The 12,789-nt window shown below is 44.8% G+C and overlaps 3 protein-coding genes across 3 annotated transcripts; 2 read left to right on the forward strand and 1 right to left on the reverse strand.

The window, feature by feature from the left end:
- The first annotated feature begins 60 nt into the window (after positions 1-60).
- Positions 61-1,448, forward strand: LOC108101215 (uncharacterized protein C1orf50 homolog). Its single transcript, XM_017205464.2, has 4 exons — positions 61-208; positions 273-430; positions 486-647; positions 702-1,448. Exons 1-4 carry the CDS (start codon positions 154-156, stop codon positions 891-893), a joined length of 567 nt encoding a protein of 188 aa, XP_017060953.1. The 5' UTR covers positions 61-153; the 3' UTR covers positions 894-1,448.
- A 99-nt stretch (positions 1,449-1,547) lies between these two features.
- On the forward strand, positions 1,548-4,249 carry LOC108101227 (protein hook). Its single transcript, XM_017205476.1, has 6 exons — positions 1,548-2,552; positions 2,622-3,182; positions 3,242-3,360; positions 3,516-3,568; positions 3,634-3,810; positions 3,864-4,249. The coding sequence occupies exons 1-6, from the start codon at positions 1,662-1,664 to the stop codon at positions 4,100-4,102; spliced, it is 2,040 nt and encodes a 679-aa protein (XP_017060965.1). The 5' UTR covers positions 1,548-1,661; the 3' UTR covers positions 4,103-4,249.
- A 50-nt stretch (positions 4,250-4,299) lies between these two features.
- LOC108101228 lies at positions 4,300-7,525 on the reverse strand. Its single transcript, XM_017205478.1, has 3 exons — positions 7,142-7,525; positions 6,200-6,511; positions 4,300-5,772 (listed from the first exon to the last, which is right to left on the reverse strand). The coding sequence occupies exons 1-3, from the start codon at positions 7,188-7,190 to the stop codon at positions 4,604-4,606; spliced, it is 1,530 nt and encodes a 509-aa protein (XP_017060967.1). The 5' UTR covers positions 7,191-7,525; the 3' UTR covers positions 4,300-4,603.
- Positions 7,526-12,789: the final 5,264 nt, after the last annotated feature.

A 12,789-nucleotide genomic window follows, 5' to 3' on the forward strand; every position in this document is an offset into this window, starting at 1 on the left:
CAGCTTCAATCGATAGTAATCGAAACCGTAAATCGATGGTAAACGGAGAAGTATCAACAAACACATGTTCAGATGTTTTTGGCAGTCCACAGATAAAATTAAGTTGTTTACCGAACTATACGAACTATTTTTGTCCATGCCCGTGATCGTGTTATGAAAAGAACTCTTACAATGGACCAATTGACTTATCAGACAGCAGTTAAAAAGGGTAAATTACGCTCAGTATGAAACTATTAAGGCAAGCGAGAAAATATGAAGTACTATTTTTGCAGCCCAACTGGTCGAGAGGAATCCCCAGTCCCAGCTGGATCCTATGCGCGTTTCCATGCATCAGGAGGAGGATATCATAGCCTTAGCTCAACAGATCCAAAATGCAGATAGACAGTTAAAAAATACAACCTTCCACAAGCTGGGCGTTATAATGGAGCAGGTATATGCATTTGCCTCTAAATCACGATTACAACTAACGATAATTCACTTAAAAGATCAAAATGCTGCAAGCCCAGGCCATGGATATATTAAAAGAGTCAAATCTTAATCGAGATTTACACAGTGCGGCCTGCAATTTCGCCAAAAAACCCGGACAAATCTATCATCTTTATCAAAGGCCATCAGGTCAAACTTATTTCAGCATGCTATCTCCGGAAGTATGATTTGTTTTTAATGCTTCCGTACACAACATTATATAGCTTTATTTGTAGGAATGGAATCTGTCGGTTGACCAGACCTTTAAAGGAAGCTATAGATTGGAGTTCGATTTGAGCTGGACCCCTGTGGATAAGATAAAGGAACAGGACCAGAAGCTCCGATGGGCGGAGGAATGTATGCAAAAGGCTCTGGAAAGTGGGCGGGGCTCGACTATGGCCATTGATTTTAATATAAACCAATATTGAAGCATATAGTAAAAATGGCTTAGTAAATTTAGTTATCTTCACCTAAAATCAGTCCGATTTTAGAAATCACTTATGTGCTTTGTTCATCATTTCAGTTGAAAAATAATAATCAGTTTTGTATTATACTTCAACATTTCATCAAGACAAACCCCAACATAAAAATGGTTTTTAAATTATTAAAATTGTTTTTTGCAAAGGTATCAAATTTTTTAAAGGTTTAAAAGCAGACTAATAGATTTTCATAACATAAAAATATGTTTAATTAATAATAAAAAAATTGCATCAAAATATACAAATAAAAAAGACTAATGGATTTTTCTAAAATAAAAAATGTTTACTCAATATTAAAGAAACGTTTATAAATATACAAGGTGCGTTTCAAAATAAACAGGACTTTTGGAATCAAGCCGATCCTGGTGGCGCCATCTATATGTGGACTGGTGCGTTAGAATCTGCTATCTTTATTGATTGTCCATTGAGAATTTCATGACATTTCATCGGTTGGAAGTAAAGCTATTGACTATTTTGAACAAAATAAATTAATTTTGCTGAAAAGCTTTTTGTTCCTTTTTTTTTAATTCTTTTGACTTTGGAACGCACTTTGTATATCGATAGAGAGAGTGCAATTCATGGTCTATCGATGTGCAGTTCGATTCCTGTTTTTGTTTTTAGTGCAACAGCTGAGGAGAGCTCTCTCATTTTTTTTATAAAATAGTGCATATTTTTAGTTTGTTTTGTTTCGTTTAGCGTTTCGTTCAGAACCGCAATATGTCCGCGCCAAAGAACGAGATGTACTACAGCCTGCTGGAGTGGTTCAAGACCCTCAACCTGAACGCGCCGCACTCGGATGCGGAATCCCTGGCTGACGGTGTGGCACTGGCCCAGGCCCTTAACCAATTTGCCCCAGAATCTTTCACTGATGCCTGGCTGTCTAAGATCAAGGCCAGTGCCGTGGGCAGCAACTGGCGGCTCCGGATGAGCAACCTGAAGAAGGTTACTCAGTCCGTGTACGATTATTATAGCGAGGTGCTCAACTACTCGCTGAGTGATTTCTCTAAACCGGATCTGCAGAGGATCGCTGAGAAATGTGATCTTGGCGAGTTGGAGAGGCTGTTGCAGTTGGTCCTTGGGTGCGCCGTAAACTGCGCCAAAAAGCAGTCCTACATTACGGAGATTATGTGTTTGGAGGAGGAGCTGCAGGCGAACATTATGCGCGCTCTGCAGGAGCTAGAGTCCACGAGACAAGCTTCTTCCCCGGAAGGCGGCGTAGTTAGTTCCCTTTCGCGCAGCTCCATCAGTGGAATCCTGGACAGCAAGGCTGTGCAAGAAGAGCGGGACGCCATGGCACAAAAGTGTTTTGAAACGGAGAAGAAAATGCTTTTGCTTATTGATGAGAAAACGAACTTACAGCAGGAGTTGCAAAAGCTGCAGCAAGAGTTTGCCCGCCTGGAGCAACACTCCACGGTTATTGGAGACGATGGAGTCTCCTTGGGACCAGTCCAAACCGGATCTGTGCGCTACAACGAGCTGCGACGTCAACTGGAACTCCTTAAAGAGGAGCTGCTGCAATCCGAAGGAGCCCGCGAAGATCTGAAACTCAAGGCCCAGCAGCAAGATTCCGATCTTCTTCATATGCAATTGCGCATCGAGGAACTTATGGTATGAATCTTTATAGTACGATCACATTTAAAGTGATTCTCTATTAATTTTTAATTTATTTTTTCACAGAAAAGCTCTGCTGAGGTAACCACGCTCAAAGACGAGGTAGACGTTCTTCGAGAGTCCAATGACAAGCTGAAGATTTGCGAAGCCCAGCTTGACACATACAAAAAGAAGCTTGAGGACTATAACGACCTGAAGAAGCAGGTAAAAATTCTGGAGGAACGAAGCGCCGATTATGTGCAGCAAAATGCGCAGTTTGAGGAGGACGCCAAGCGATATGCCAACACCAAAGGCCAAGTGGAGTTGTTTAAGAAGGAGATCCAAGACCTGCATGCCAAACTAGACGCCGAGAGCAGCAAGAACGTTAAGCTGGAGTTTGACAACAAGAATTTGGAGGGCAAGAATCTGGCCCTGCAGAGAGCAAAGGACAGTTTGCTTAAGGAGCGCGACAATCTGCGCGAGACTGTCGATGAGCTGAAGTGCGGACAATTGTCCTCGAATTCGGCCCTGACTGGCACCACAGTTTCACGGGAATTGCAACCATCTGCCACCGTGGAGAAACTACAGCGTTTGGAAGCGGAGAACAAGGCGTTGCGTGAGGGGCAGGGTGGCCAGACAGCTTTGGCGGTGAGTAATCATATACAATTCCGCATGGTAACATCCGACTCACAATAATTTTGTTGTAGCAACTTCTGGATGATGCCAATAAACGTTGCGAGAATTTGCGTGAGCAGCTAAAGACAGCCAATGAACGTATACTTTCCCTGTCGCATGCATCGCAAAGCGATGACCCAATTTTAAAAGAGTAAGTTTTTTACACTTCGTAGCTAGATTTAAAGTATTCGTCGAGTAAAAGGGTATACTGCACTAGCACATTCGCGCCTACTGACATGATTTCTTTCAGTAAGGGTGTCTGATAGGTACTAAATCCACTTATATCTAAAATGTATTTTATTGCAGAAGCGAGTTTGGCAAGCAAATTAAACAGCTGATGGAGCTAAATGAACAAAAGAGTAAGTTATGAGATAGTTCTGAAAGCAAACAAAAATCTAATATTATTTTACACATATGTACGCAGCACTTCAATTGGAGGAGGCAGTAACTCAAAGCACTTCCCTACAATGCAAGGTGACTCAGCTGGAAACTAATTTATCTGCACGTGAACAAGAAATTTTGGCGTACGACGCCAAATATCGAAAATGCGTGGAGAAGGCCAAGGAGGTGATCAAGAGCATTGATCCGCGAATAGCTAGTGGTGAGCTATAATCATATTACTACCTAGATACAAATTAAATTCGAGTATCTTAGCTCTAGATGCCAACGTCCTGGAGAAAAGTGCTGAGCTGGTCGAGGAGGAACCGAAGCCCAAGATGAGTGTGATGGAGGAGCAGCTGATGACCTCCGCCTTCTACCGGTTGGGTGTGAATGCACAGCGCGATGCGATCGATTCAAAGCTCGCAATCTTGATGGGCTCGGGACAGACATTCCTTGCCCGCCAGCGACAGTCTGCGCCTCGCAAATCCCTAAGTGCAATGAAATCAAAGTAGAACCCAAGAACCTGATGTGTAGGCTAAGTCTCCTTTTTCTCGTTTGAAAATTTATATAAATAATATATAATACAAGTATTTATTGGACCTCCGCATGGATCTGTATCGTATTTATAGAATGTATCTTAATAAAAATACTAAAAGTTAGCAGTTTATATTGTCTCCCCTTTGAGTAAAACGATGGCTTGTGTTTTGTAAATATTTTAGCTTTTAGTATTGAATTAAATACATTTAACGCAGAGTTCAGGGCAAAAATAAAATCGCTCTCCTTGGCTCTGGAACCCGTCTTGTAGAGAGTCTCTTGGGGCATTGGCACAGGTAGGAAATGCAAGTTTGGAAAGGAGCGGGGAACGAATGGTAATAACAATCGGTATCATCCTTCACTTGGCGTTCAGTTGGTGCTGCTAGCCGGTTGCCGGCTGTGTTTTCCATCCAACCAATACTGGTGCAGTCTACATACTTGGTACATAGGGTAGGTAGGATCTTTGACCCACCGGGGGTTCACCAGGGCCGCCACATGCTCTCGTCCTGTCCAGCAGCAGCTGCTGCAGCAGCCGCCGCCGCTGCCGCCTGGGCCATGTAGTGGTACTCCTCCTCCTGGCGTTGCCTCAATGCCTGTCGAGCGGCATTGCTGGTCTGTGGACGCGGACTCGCCACTGGTACAGCCTCGTTCTCGTTGGAACCGATGCCACTCTCCGATCGAGGCGACGATTGCTGCGTGGCGGGCATGGATTTGAGTTCCGTCACCGAGACACCGGAACTTACGGAGGCAGCCACTGAGGCGGGCCGCTCCTGGTGCGCCGATGGCGTCACCGCAACGGATACATTGGCTCCGGCGGATGCGGCCACCGCCATGCTGTTGGCATAAGCGGCTGCTGCAGCGGCAGCCACGTGGGCCGCCTCCAGGCCACCGGGAAAGCTGGGACTCAGCTTGCCGGCCAAATGGGGTTGCACCCGTTGCAGCTCGATCAACCGCTCGAAGTCCGTGCGGGTGGCTATTGGATCCACCAGGGGCTGGGCACTCAATCCCAAAGCAGCCGCCAGTTGAACGTAGTGCGGTGGCAGGACCAAGACTCCATTGGCGGACTCGGGTTGCTGCTGCACCTGCGCCTTCAGCTGCTGCTTGTACTGCTCCAGCACATTGGCGCACACCTTGTTGCGATCCTCCTCGTAGCTCAGCTCCGAGCTGGGAGCCACTGCATCCTGCGGCGAGGGCTGACTTTGTGCCGGGTTCTGCACCTGAATCGGTATGGGAGTTTGCGCCTGCGCCTGCAGACCACGATTGTTGTTCTCGTCCTGCGGCGCCGGAGTAACCGGCAGGGTTCTCTGCTCCGCGGCCACCAACTTCAGACCCTTGCTGTAGTCGAGGGGATTCGAGTCCTGGCTGCTGTAGTCCAGCGAGTGCTCCTCCGGCTGGGAGGACTTCTTGGTGTGGTTCAGGTCAAAGCAACTGCTGCTGCTGGGACTCTCGGCAAAGGTGGCCGTCGAGTGGGGACAGATCTCCACGTCGATCTCGGCTATGCACTGGTCCAGGTGTCGCAGGAGGCGCGCCTTGGAGCCCGGCTCCGCCAAAGTGGGCATGGTGCCCATGGGCGGTGGCTCCGGGGTGGCCAGGTATCGAGCCACCTCGCGGGCACAGTCCGTGTAGCCAGCTCGGTATTTGTTGACCGCTAAAGGAAAGAAAATATTAAGATATGATTACTAAAAATCTGGATTAAAAAGTTTATTTAATAATATATTTGTTGAGCATCTAGAGACAGTTTAATACTAATTTAGATATTATTTTAGCATCAAAATAAAATGTATATTTTGAATTGTTGATTAGAATAAAAATAAGTTTACAACTAAATGAAAAACCTCCATTAAATCATGTCTTTCACTTGGCATATTATGGTTTGACTTTAGTTGGTTTTAAAATCGATGGATTGATCTTAAAATAGGTTTCGTAAAACAATATTAAGGAAATAAATAAACCATGTAATTATTCAAATTAATTGAAATATTTGAACATAATGTTTTTTTCCATTCTTCTATTTAATTTCGAAACCTAGGAAAGTATATTATTAAATTTACGAACTTAATTGAGAGACTACTCACTGGGATCGTCGAGGTTGCGATGCCTCTGAAAGTGACGGACGGTCAGCTCCAGGATGTCGGCCTTCTCCAGCTTGGTGTGCTTCGCCTGGCCCTCGCCGTTCTTGGCATTCTGGCTCTTGGTGGACTCGAGGATGAGGGCCTTCAGGATGGCCAGGCTCTGGTTGATCCTCGCCCGCCGTCGCTTCTCCATGAGTGGTTTGTTTGTCCGCTTGCTGATGTCCTGCGACGAAGTCACATTCTGCGTCGAGCTAACCAGCCCGATGGACTTTATGCCGCTGCCATTTGTTGAGCCGGCGGCGGTGAATCCGATGCCTGAATGGAATGCCCAATGTCAAAGTATAAATTTAATTACAAATTTTAACTGCAGGTGGTTTTCCCTAAACATTTCATTGAGTTTAAGTGAGTGCAAGCTGCTGAATTTGACTTGAGCGCAGATAAAGTTGCCAGTTTGTCAACTAAACTTGTAAAATTTAATTTTTGGCAAATTTTTTAATTTGCCCACAAAACTTTTCAACTGTAAACTTGCATCATATTAAATAAAGGGTTTCAAACCAAAGCCTTGTGCTACATTTATTTATTTAATTATCTTGTTTAACACAAAATATTATAGTTAATGTAATATCTTTTGATTTGGGTTTTACATTTTTTTTGCCCACAGGTGTCTTTTTATGAAATCGTCTTTTTTTGTATTTCCAAAGCAGTAAGTTTTTTGCTAAATGTCTTTAATTTTTCAACTGTAAAATAAATATGTAATAAAGTAAAATAAATAGGTTTTTGTAAAAAACTTTACAGAGTTAAATTTATTTAATAACAAAATTTTAATCACACTCAATAATTTAACTTTTATTTTCGTTTATAAATTATGAAAACTTTTCCTTTTAAGGTTTTAATTTCTATTTTGCATTTAATTTTTTATAGAGCGTATAAAAACTCGTATTTTACCAGGTGCTGATTTATTTTTCGAGTAATCCTTATCACGTTTTGCTGTCATTTTCTCATTTTAACGAAATCCAAAAGAATTCGTTGCCCTCGTTGATCAGAAATAATTGCTGATAATTGTTGATTTGTTTTCTTAAAATATTTTCGAAATGCTTAATTTCCGAGACCGCGCCAACAATTACGTCTTTCGTTGATTAGTCAAATATTTAATTCCGCGCGACACGGACACACGTCCGAACGATTCGAGGATTCACGGCGAACTGAAGACAAGGAGCAAAAACAACTGCGACTTTTCACTTCGTCGCTTGTCGGCGCCTGTATAACTCGCAACTGGCAACTGGCGACTGGGTTTTCCGATTTTCCGCTGCCGCGTGCGCTTGGCTTGTGCAAAATTTCCCGACTGAACTGCTTGGTTAGCTCATGTTGCTGCTGTCGTTGCTTGTTGGTGTTAGTGTTGTTGTTGCTGTTGTTGTTGCTGCTGCTACTGCTGATGTTGCTGCTGGCAGTGGCACGAGCCAGGCGGCCGTCGTCCTCGTCGTGTGGCGCAGCAACCAAAGCAGATTGGAGTCAACCGACAATAAAAGCAACAACAATAATAACAACAACAACAACAACAACAGCAGCAACAGCAATCAGCAGGAGCGGCAGCAACAACAACAACAAGCAACAGCAACAAAAGCCTGTGGATGTGGCAGCAACAACAGCAACGCCTGGCTGCCTGCCACGTTAATGGTGGTTGTGGTAATGGTTGCCCCACCGACCTCCGCACACACACACACTAATACACACACACACACACACATAGACAGGCACATATAGATTTGGCGAGAGCTTAACGACGCAGCGGAGGCATGTTGCCAGTGGGCGGTGGGTGGTTGGGCGGCTCAGTGGTTGAACTGGGACTGGGATGGATTGGGTTGGTGGTTGGGCGGAGGGATTGGTGGCGCGCTGGCTGCGGCAAATGTCAGGCAGCCCAAGCGACAAGCCGGATCGACGTGCCGCCACTTGGACGGACGGCGTGACCATGTCTGGCTTTCACACACATAGACACTGGAACCCACACACAGGCATACAAATCAATTCGCTTAGGCGCAAATAGGAAATTACCCAGCAGACATGGCGGATGAGTGATATTTTTGATAGCAGAATACAGAGCATACTTTTTGGGGCAATGTAGGGAATAGTAAAATACAAAATTGATAGTAGTTGAACTTTTATAATATTAATACATATTAGTAATTTAAAATAATATTTAAAGTAAAATGAATTTTTTCAAAGCTATTTAAATTTTTTAAAGAGGTTTAGTTCGAATTTAATTTCAATTGAATACTTGAAGATAATTTTTAATAACTTTAAAGATTGAGAAATTTCCTTCTTTTAAATTTGTTATATAAATACTTGTTATTATTTATACTTATTATATTATTTCCTAATTTTCTTTACTCATTCAGCTTTAATATTATTTTTATTTAGTTTTAAAAGTAATTTTTTTAAATTGCCTTACTATCCTTGGGCTTCCTGTTTGCTGGGTGGACTGCGTCAACGGCGTCAGCAGGCGGGTTAGCCGGATCCGGGACCGGGGTTGTGGCCTGCGGGCGACGAAGCAGCTCCTGCTCTTCCAAACCGACTGACTGGGGTCAGGATGACGGGGTGTTTAAGTGTGTGTGTGTGTGTGTGTGTGCGAGTGTGGGTGTTTGCTGTCGCTGACTTTGCCATTCGGCTGCCCGCATCGAAATCATAACACCAACGAGGCGAAACTTCTGCGGCGCAGCAGTCGTGGCAAATAATAAGCCAGGCCAGCGGAAAGCGACGAAGGAGGAGAGGTGGCAATGGAAGGGGACGAGTAAGTGGGGGTGGAGATTGTGTGGCAGGAGCAGGAGGACGAGAAGGAGGTGAAGAACGTGAAGTGGCAAAGGCAGTGGCAGGAGAGCCAGACGAAGACAACTGTGACAGTGGCAGTAGAAAGGACTATTAGATAAATACGCTGGCTGGCTGACTGGATGGCTGGCTGGTGCGAGTTATTTGGGGGCGCAATGCCGTGGCAACAAAGTTGATGGCAACAAATTGCCGGGGCTGCGGAGCATTCACATCAGCCGTGGCTTAACAAGGTGCGCAACGCATTCCCCGTCGATTCAAACAGTCCGCACACACAGCCAACAACCAACAGCCACAACAGCCAACAGGCAACAACAAGTGCCCCAAACTGCGTCCCATAAAATATGGAAATGCCACATTGCTGCAATGTGCCCACATGTGCCGGGTTCACAGGACTGACTGCCGCGCATATCCAAAACCAATCGAATTTGTACGTAACATAATGCGTCACAAGGTTGGCAGGATAATCGGAGCTTAGCTTACCATTTTTGCCGGCGATGAGTGGCGCACACATGGATTGTGCCACATTGTGGATATTCATATATCAGGAGATACTCACTTTATGTTCTAGCATGTGATTTAAATCCGGCAAATATCAAGCTATAAACTACGCTTGAAAAGGGTTTCTCAAAAGACAATAAACTACTGACTAAACAAGAAGTAACTATTGCCGTGTTAATTTAATTTAAATCAGTTCAAAACTTATTGCTTTCAGGTAAATATTTAGATATTTTTGAAATGAGGATTTTCCTTTACTTTTTGTAAAAGATAATTCAAAGTCTTCGACTGGCAATTAATAGCACCATAGTTAATCTTCACAGGACATACAAAAGTATCTATTGGCTTGCATTAAAAACAGTATTTACTTCATTGTTCGGTAATTTAATTAACACAGCAAGCGAATTCTGTGAATCTGTTTTGGGCTACGCAGAATTTCAATTTTCCACTCCTTGGCCGGATTTTTCCCCACGGCGAACCGAACAACACAGCATTTCTATGAAATTTTAAACGGCAATTTGAAGCGGTGGCGAAAACTGGGTAGCATAATGAGCAATTAGCAGCCGCAGCTTAAAGCCAAGCGAGAGCCTTGCCTCGCACAGTGACTCCAAGTGCGAGTCTCCTGGGTCGTTGCCACTCATCGCTCGTGAAGCCTTGGAGTTGGGTTGTGTGTTTGCCTGGCCTGGAATGGAATGGAATGGCTTGGCTTGGCTTGGGTTGGCTTGGCTTGGTTTGGCCTGGGTTTTTTATGCGGCCTGGCCAGGTGCAATCAGAGTTGAGCGCACAAACATGGCCGGGGGAACAACAAGAGCTCTCGAAGCTACGCACGTGGCGGGTGGGGCGAAAAAGGGGGGTTGGGGAGGTCACAGAATAATGCCGAGGATATAGGATGAGAGCTCGCTACCCAATCCACTTGGCGCGCATGTTGCCAGCTGCCGTTGCCGCCAGCCAAATTACTGAACTGAACCGAACTGAACGATGACTTGAATGCTGCCCTCGCGGTTGCAGATTGGGTGGCTTGCTGTTCGCTGGCTTGCTGCTGGGTGGAAGGATGGATGGCTCCGTGGGTCTGGGGCCAGTCATGTGGTGCTGGCACACACATAAATCGTTTATAGCCACACCGAGACCAGGCAGGCCGCCACCAGCCACCAGCCAACAGCGTCGTCATCATCGTCATCGCTAAAAGCCCTGGCACGACCCCGGTGCTTCTCGGTTCTCCGGTTCTCCAGTTCCCCCAGTTCCCCCAGTTCTACGGCTTTGCCTCTCCGGCCTTTTCCCTCTGCGGCTCACTGGCTGCCGATGTTTCTGGTCGACTTGACAGGCCCCACTGCCACTGCCACTGCCGCATCCACTGGGCCACTGCCTCCCCGCCACCAACAGCTACTCCTTCCCCGCTTCCCCGCTTTCCCGCCTCCTCTCGAAAGCCATCCAACCAGACGTGCGGGAGAAGTGGCAGTGTAACAGCCGGCAGCAGGCCACATGCAACCTTCGGCCACGGCTCGCTGGCTGTGGGAAATACCCCGCCCACTACGCGGAGCTACACTGAAAAAAAAACACCAAAACATTATGAAACTCAGAACTAGAAATTACAGACCAACACTCGTAATTTAATCAGCTTCATAAGCTGAATAAAGAAATGTTGTTTTTGGTAATAAACATTATTAAATGATCAATTAATGAACTTATTGTTAGTTTATAATTTTAAATAACTATGAAGTTGAAAACATACATAACACCAATTTGCATGATAACTCGGTTGGAATGTTCAAAAGGAAACTCCTTTGAATCAGGAATTGGTTCATTCAAATTATCAAATAAAAGTTAAATTAAATTTATTAAGGCAGTAATTCCACCACATCAAACCTGGCATACCAAAAAATAACAATAAATTCTGTCCCTTTTTTGTTCCGCTAACTGATCGTTTGAATTTTTAAATATCGAATTAATGAGGCTTTAATGTCCCTTAAACCGTTTCCTAGTAATGTAAACGCCATAAAAATAACTCGGATATTATTTGCTGCTGTGTATTTGCCACCGACAGGCAGTCGGAGTCAAAGGTATAAAAGGCAAGTTAAGCGCAGACAGTAGTGGCAACCGGAGACCGGGAAAATGGAGCGGTGATGCGGGGGCAGGGGCAGGAAAAGGAAAAGAAACAGAAGCAGAAACAGCAGGAGGAGAAGAAGGAGGAGGAGGGGGAGGAGGAGGAGCAGGTTGGAGACGGATCTCGTGCTCGGTCCCGGTAGCAAGAACAACAATAACAATGCGAAAAGGTATTGGTGGCAAAACAGAACTGAAAATCAAACTGCGGGGCAAAAAGGACTGGCACACACAAACACACACACACACACACTTACCAGTAGACACACCCGCACACAATCACATTGGCGGGCATACAGAAGGGAAAGCCCCACAGGAAAAGCTTCGGAAGTGCGCTCCATGCCGCAATGGCAACGGAAGCAGGACAGGACACGACGGCAGGACAGCAAGGACGAGGAACGAAGCGCGCGGTGCTGTGGAAGGCAGTTTGTCAAGTGGCAAAGGGAGAGGGGTGGCAGAGGGGGGGGGGGAGGGGGCAAGGGTGTCGGCGGGCCATGACACGACCTGCTCCTGCCTGCCTGGCTAAAGAGAGAAAAATGACTAAATCAAAAGGAAGTGCGCCACACTGTGCGGTGTAGAAGCACGTACAATACGCCGGAGCTGCACTCCCTCTGTATTAGTGTGTCTGTGTGCTTCACTGCCAGTGTCTGGGTGGGTGTGTTCTTCTCTGTGTGCGGTGTGTGTTTGTATGTGTGTGTGTGTTGGCGCGTGCTTCGAAGAACGAAAGCATGACGGCCTGAAACAACCAACAAAAGTTGTAAGGAGCAAGTGGTCTAAGTACAATTGAAAAGGTTTTATGAAAATGATTTTGTTGAAGAATAAGAATAAAATAATATTACGTTACTCAGTTAAGTTAAATAATAATAATAATAAAAGAAATTATTAAATAAATAATAATAAAATTAATTTAAAAAAAGTCCTTTACAAAATCTATTCCCAAGAAAATTCAGAGTAATTTTATGAGTTGGTGGAACCAATTTGAATTAGAAAAAAAATGGTTATATGCTTAATGTAGTCCCGGCCCACAACATAAACATTAAACATAACCAACTTCTACTGTTTAAATAAGAAGTAGACTGATATCAATAAGGGATATAAATTCTTTAAAATTCAGAAATAATAATATATCTTTCAGTTCATCCTAGATCTGAAGGATATCTCTTCCGACAACTCTGTAGCCT

The sequence above is a fragment of the Drosophila ficusphila genome, unplaced genomic scaffold, assembly GCF_018152265.1.
Source record: "Drosophila ficusphila isolate 14025-0441.05 unplaced genomic scaffold, ASM1815226v1 contig_127, whole genome shotgun sequence".
Lineage (NCBI taxonomy): Eukaryota > Metazoa > Arthropoda > Insecta > Diptera > Drosophilidae > Drosophila > Drosophila ficusphila.

Excerpts from the sequence above, each read along its gene's own strand:
- LOC108101215 (XM_017205464.2), top strand. The coding sequence starts at position 154 with ATGAAAAGAACTCTTACAATGGACCAATTGACTTATCAGACAGCAGTT. Across the intron at positions 209-272 it reads TCAGACAGCAGTTAAAAAGG|CCCAACTGGTCGAGAGGAAT; the intron begins GTAAATTACGCT and ends CTATTTTTGCAG. Across the intron at positions 431-485 it reads TGGGCGTTATAATGGAGCAG|ATCAAAATGCTGCAAGCCCA; the intron begins GTATATGCATTT and ends TTCACTTAAAAG.
- LOC108101227 (XM_017205476.1), top strand. The coding sequence starts at position 1,662 with ATGTCCGCGCCAAAGAACGAGATGTACTACAGCCTGCTGGAGTGGTTC. Across the intron at positions 3,361-3,515 it reads GATGACCCAATTTTAAAAGA|AAGCGAGTTTGGCAAGCAAA; the intron begins GTAAGTTTTTTA and ends ATTTTATTGCAG. Across the intron at positions 3,569-3,633 it reads GGAGCTAAATGAACAAAAGA|CACTTCAATTGGAGGAGGCA; the intron begins GTAAGTTATGAG and ends ATATGTACGCAG.
- LOC108101228 (XM_017205478.1), bottom strand. The coding sequence starts at position 7,190 with ATGACAGCAAAACGTGATAAGGATTACTCGAAAAATAAATCAGCACCT. Across the intron at positions 6,512-7,141 it reads GAAAAATAAATCAGCACCTG|GCATCGGATTCACCGCCGCC; the intron begins GTAAAATACGAG and ends CATTCCATTCAG. Across the intron at positions 5,773-6,199 it reads TCGCAACCTCGACGATCCCA|CGGTCAACAAATACCGAGCT; the intron begins GTGAGTAGTCTC and ends TCTTTCCTTTAG.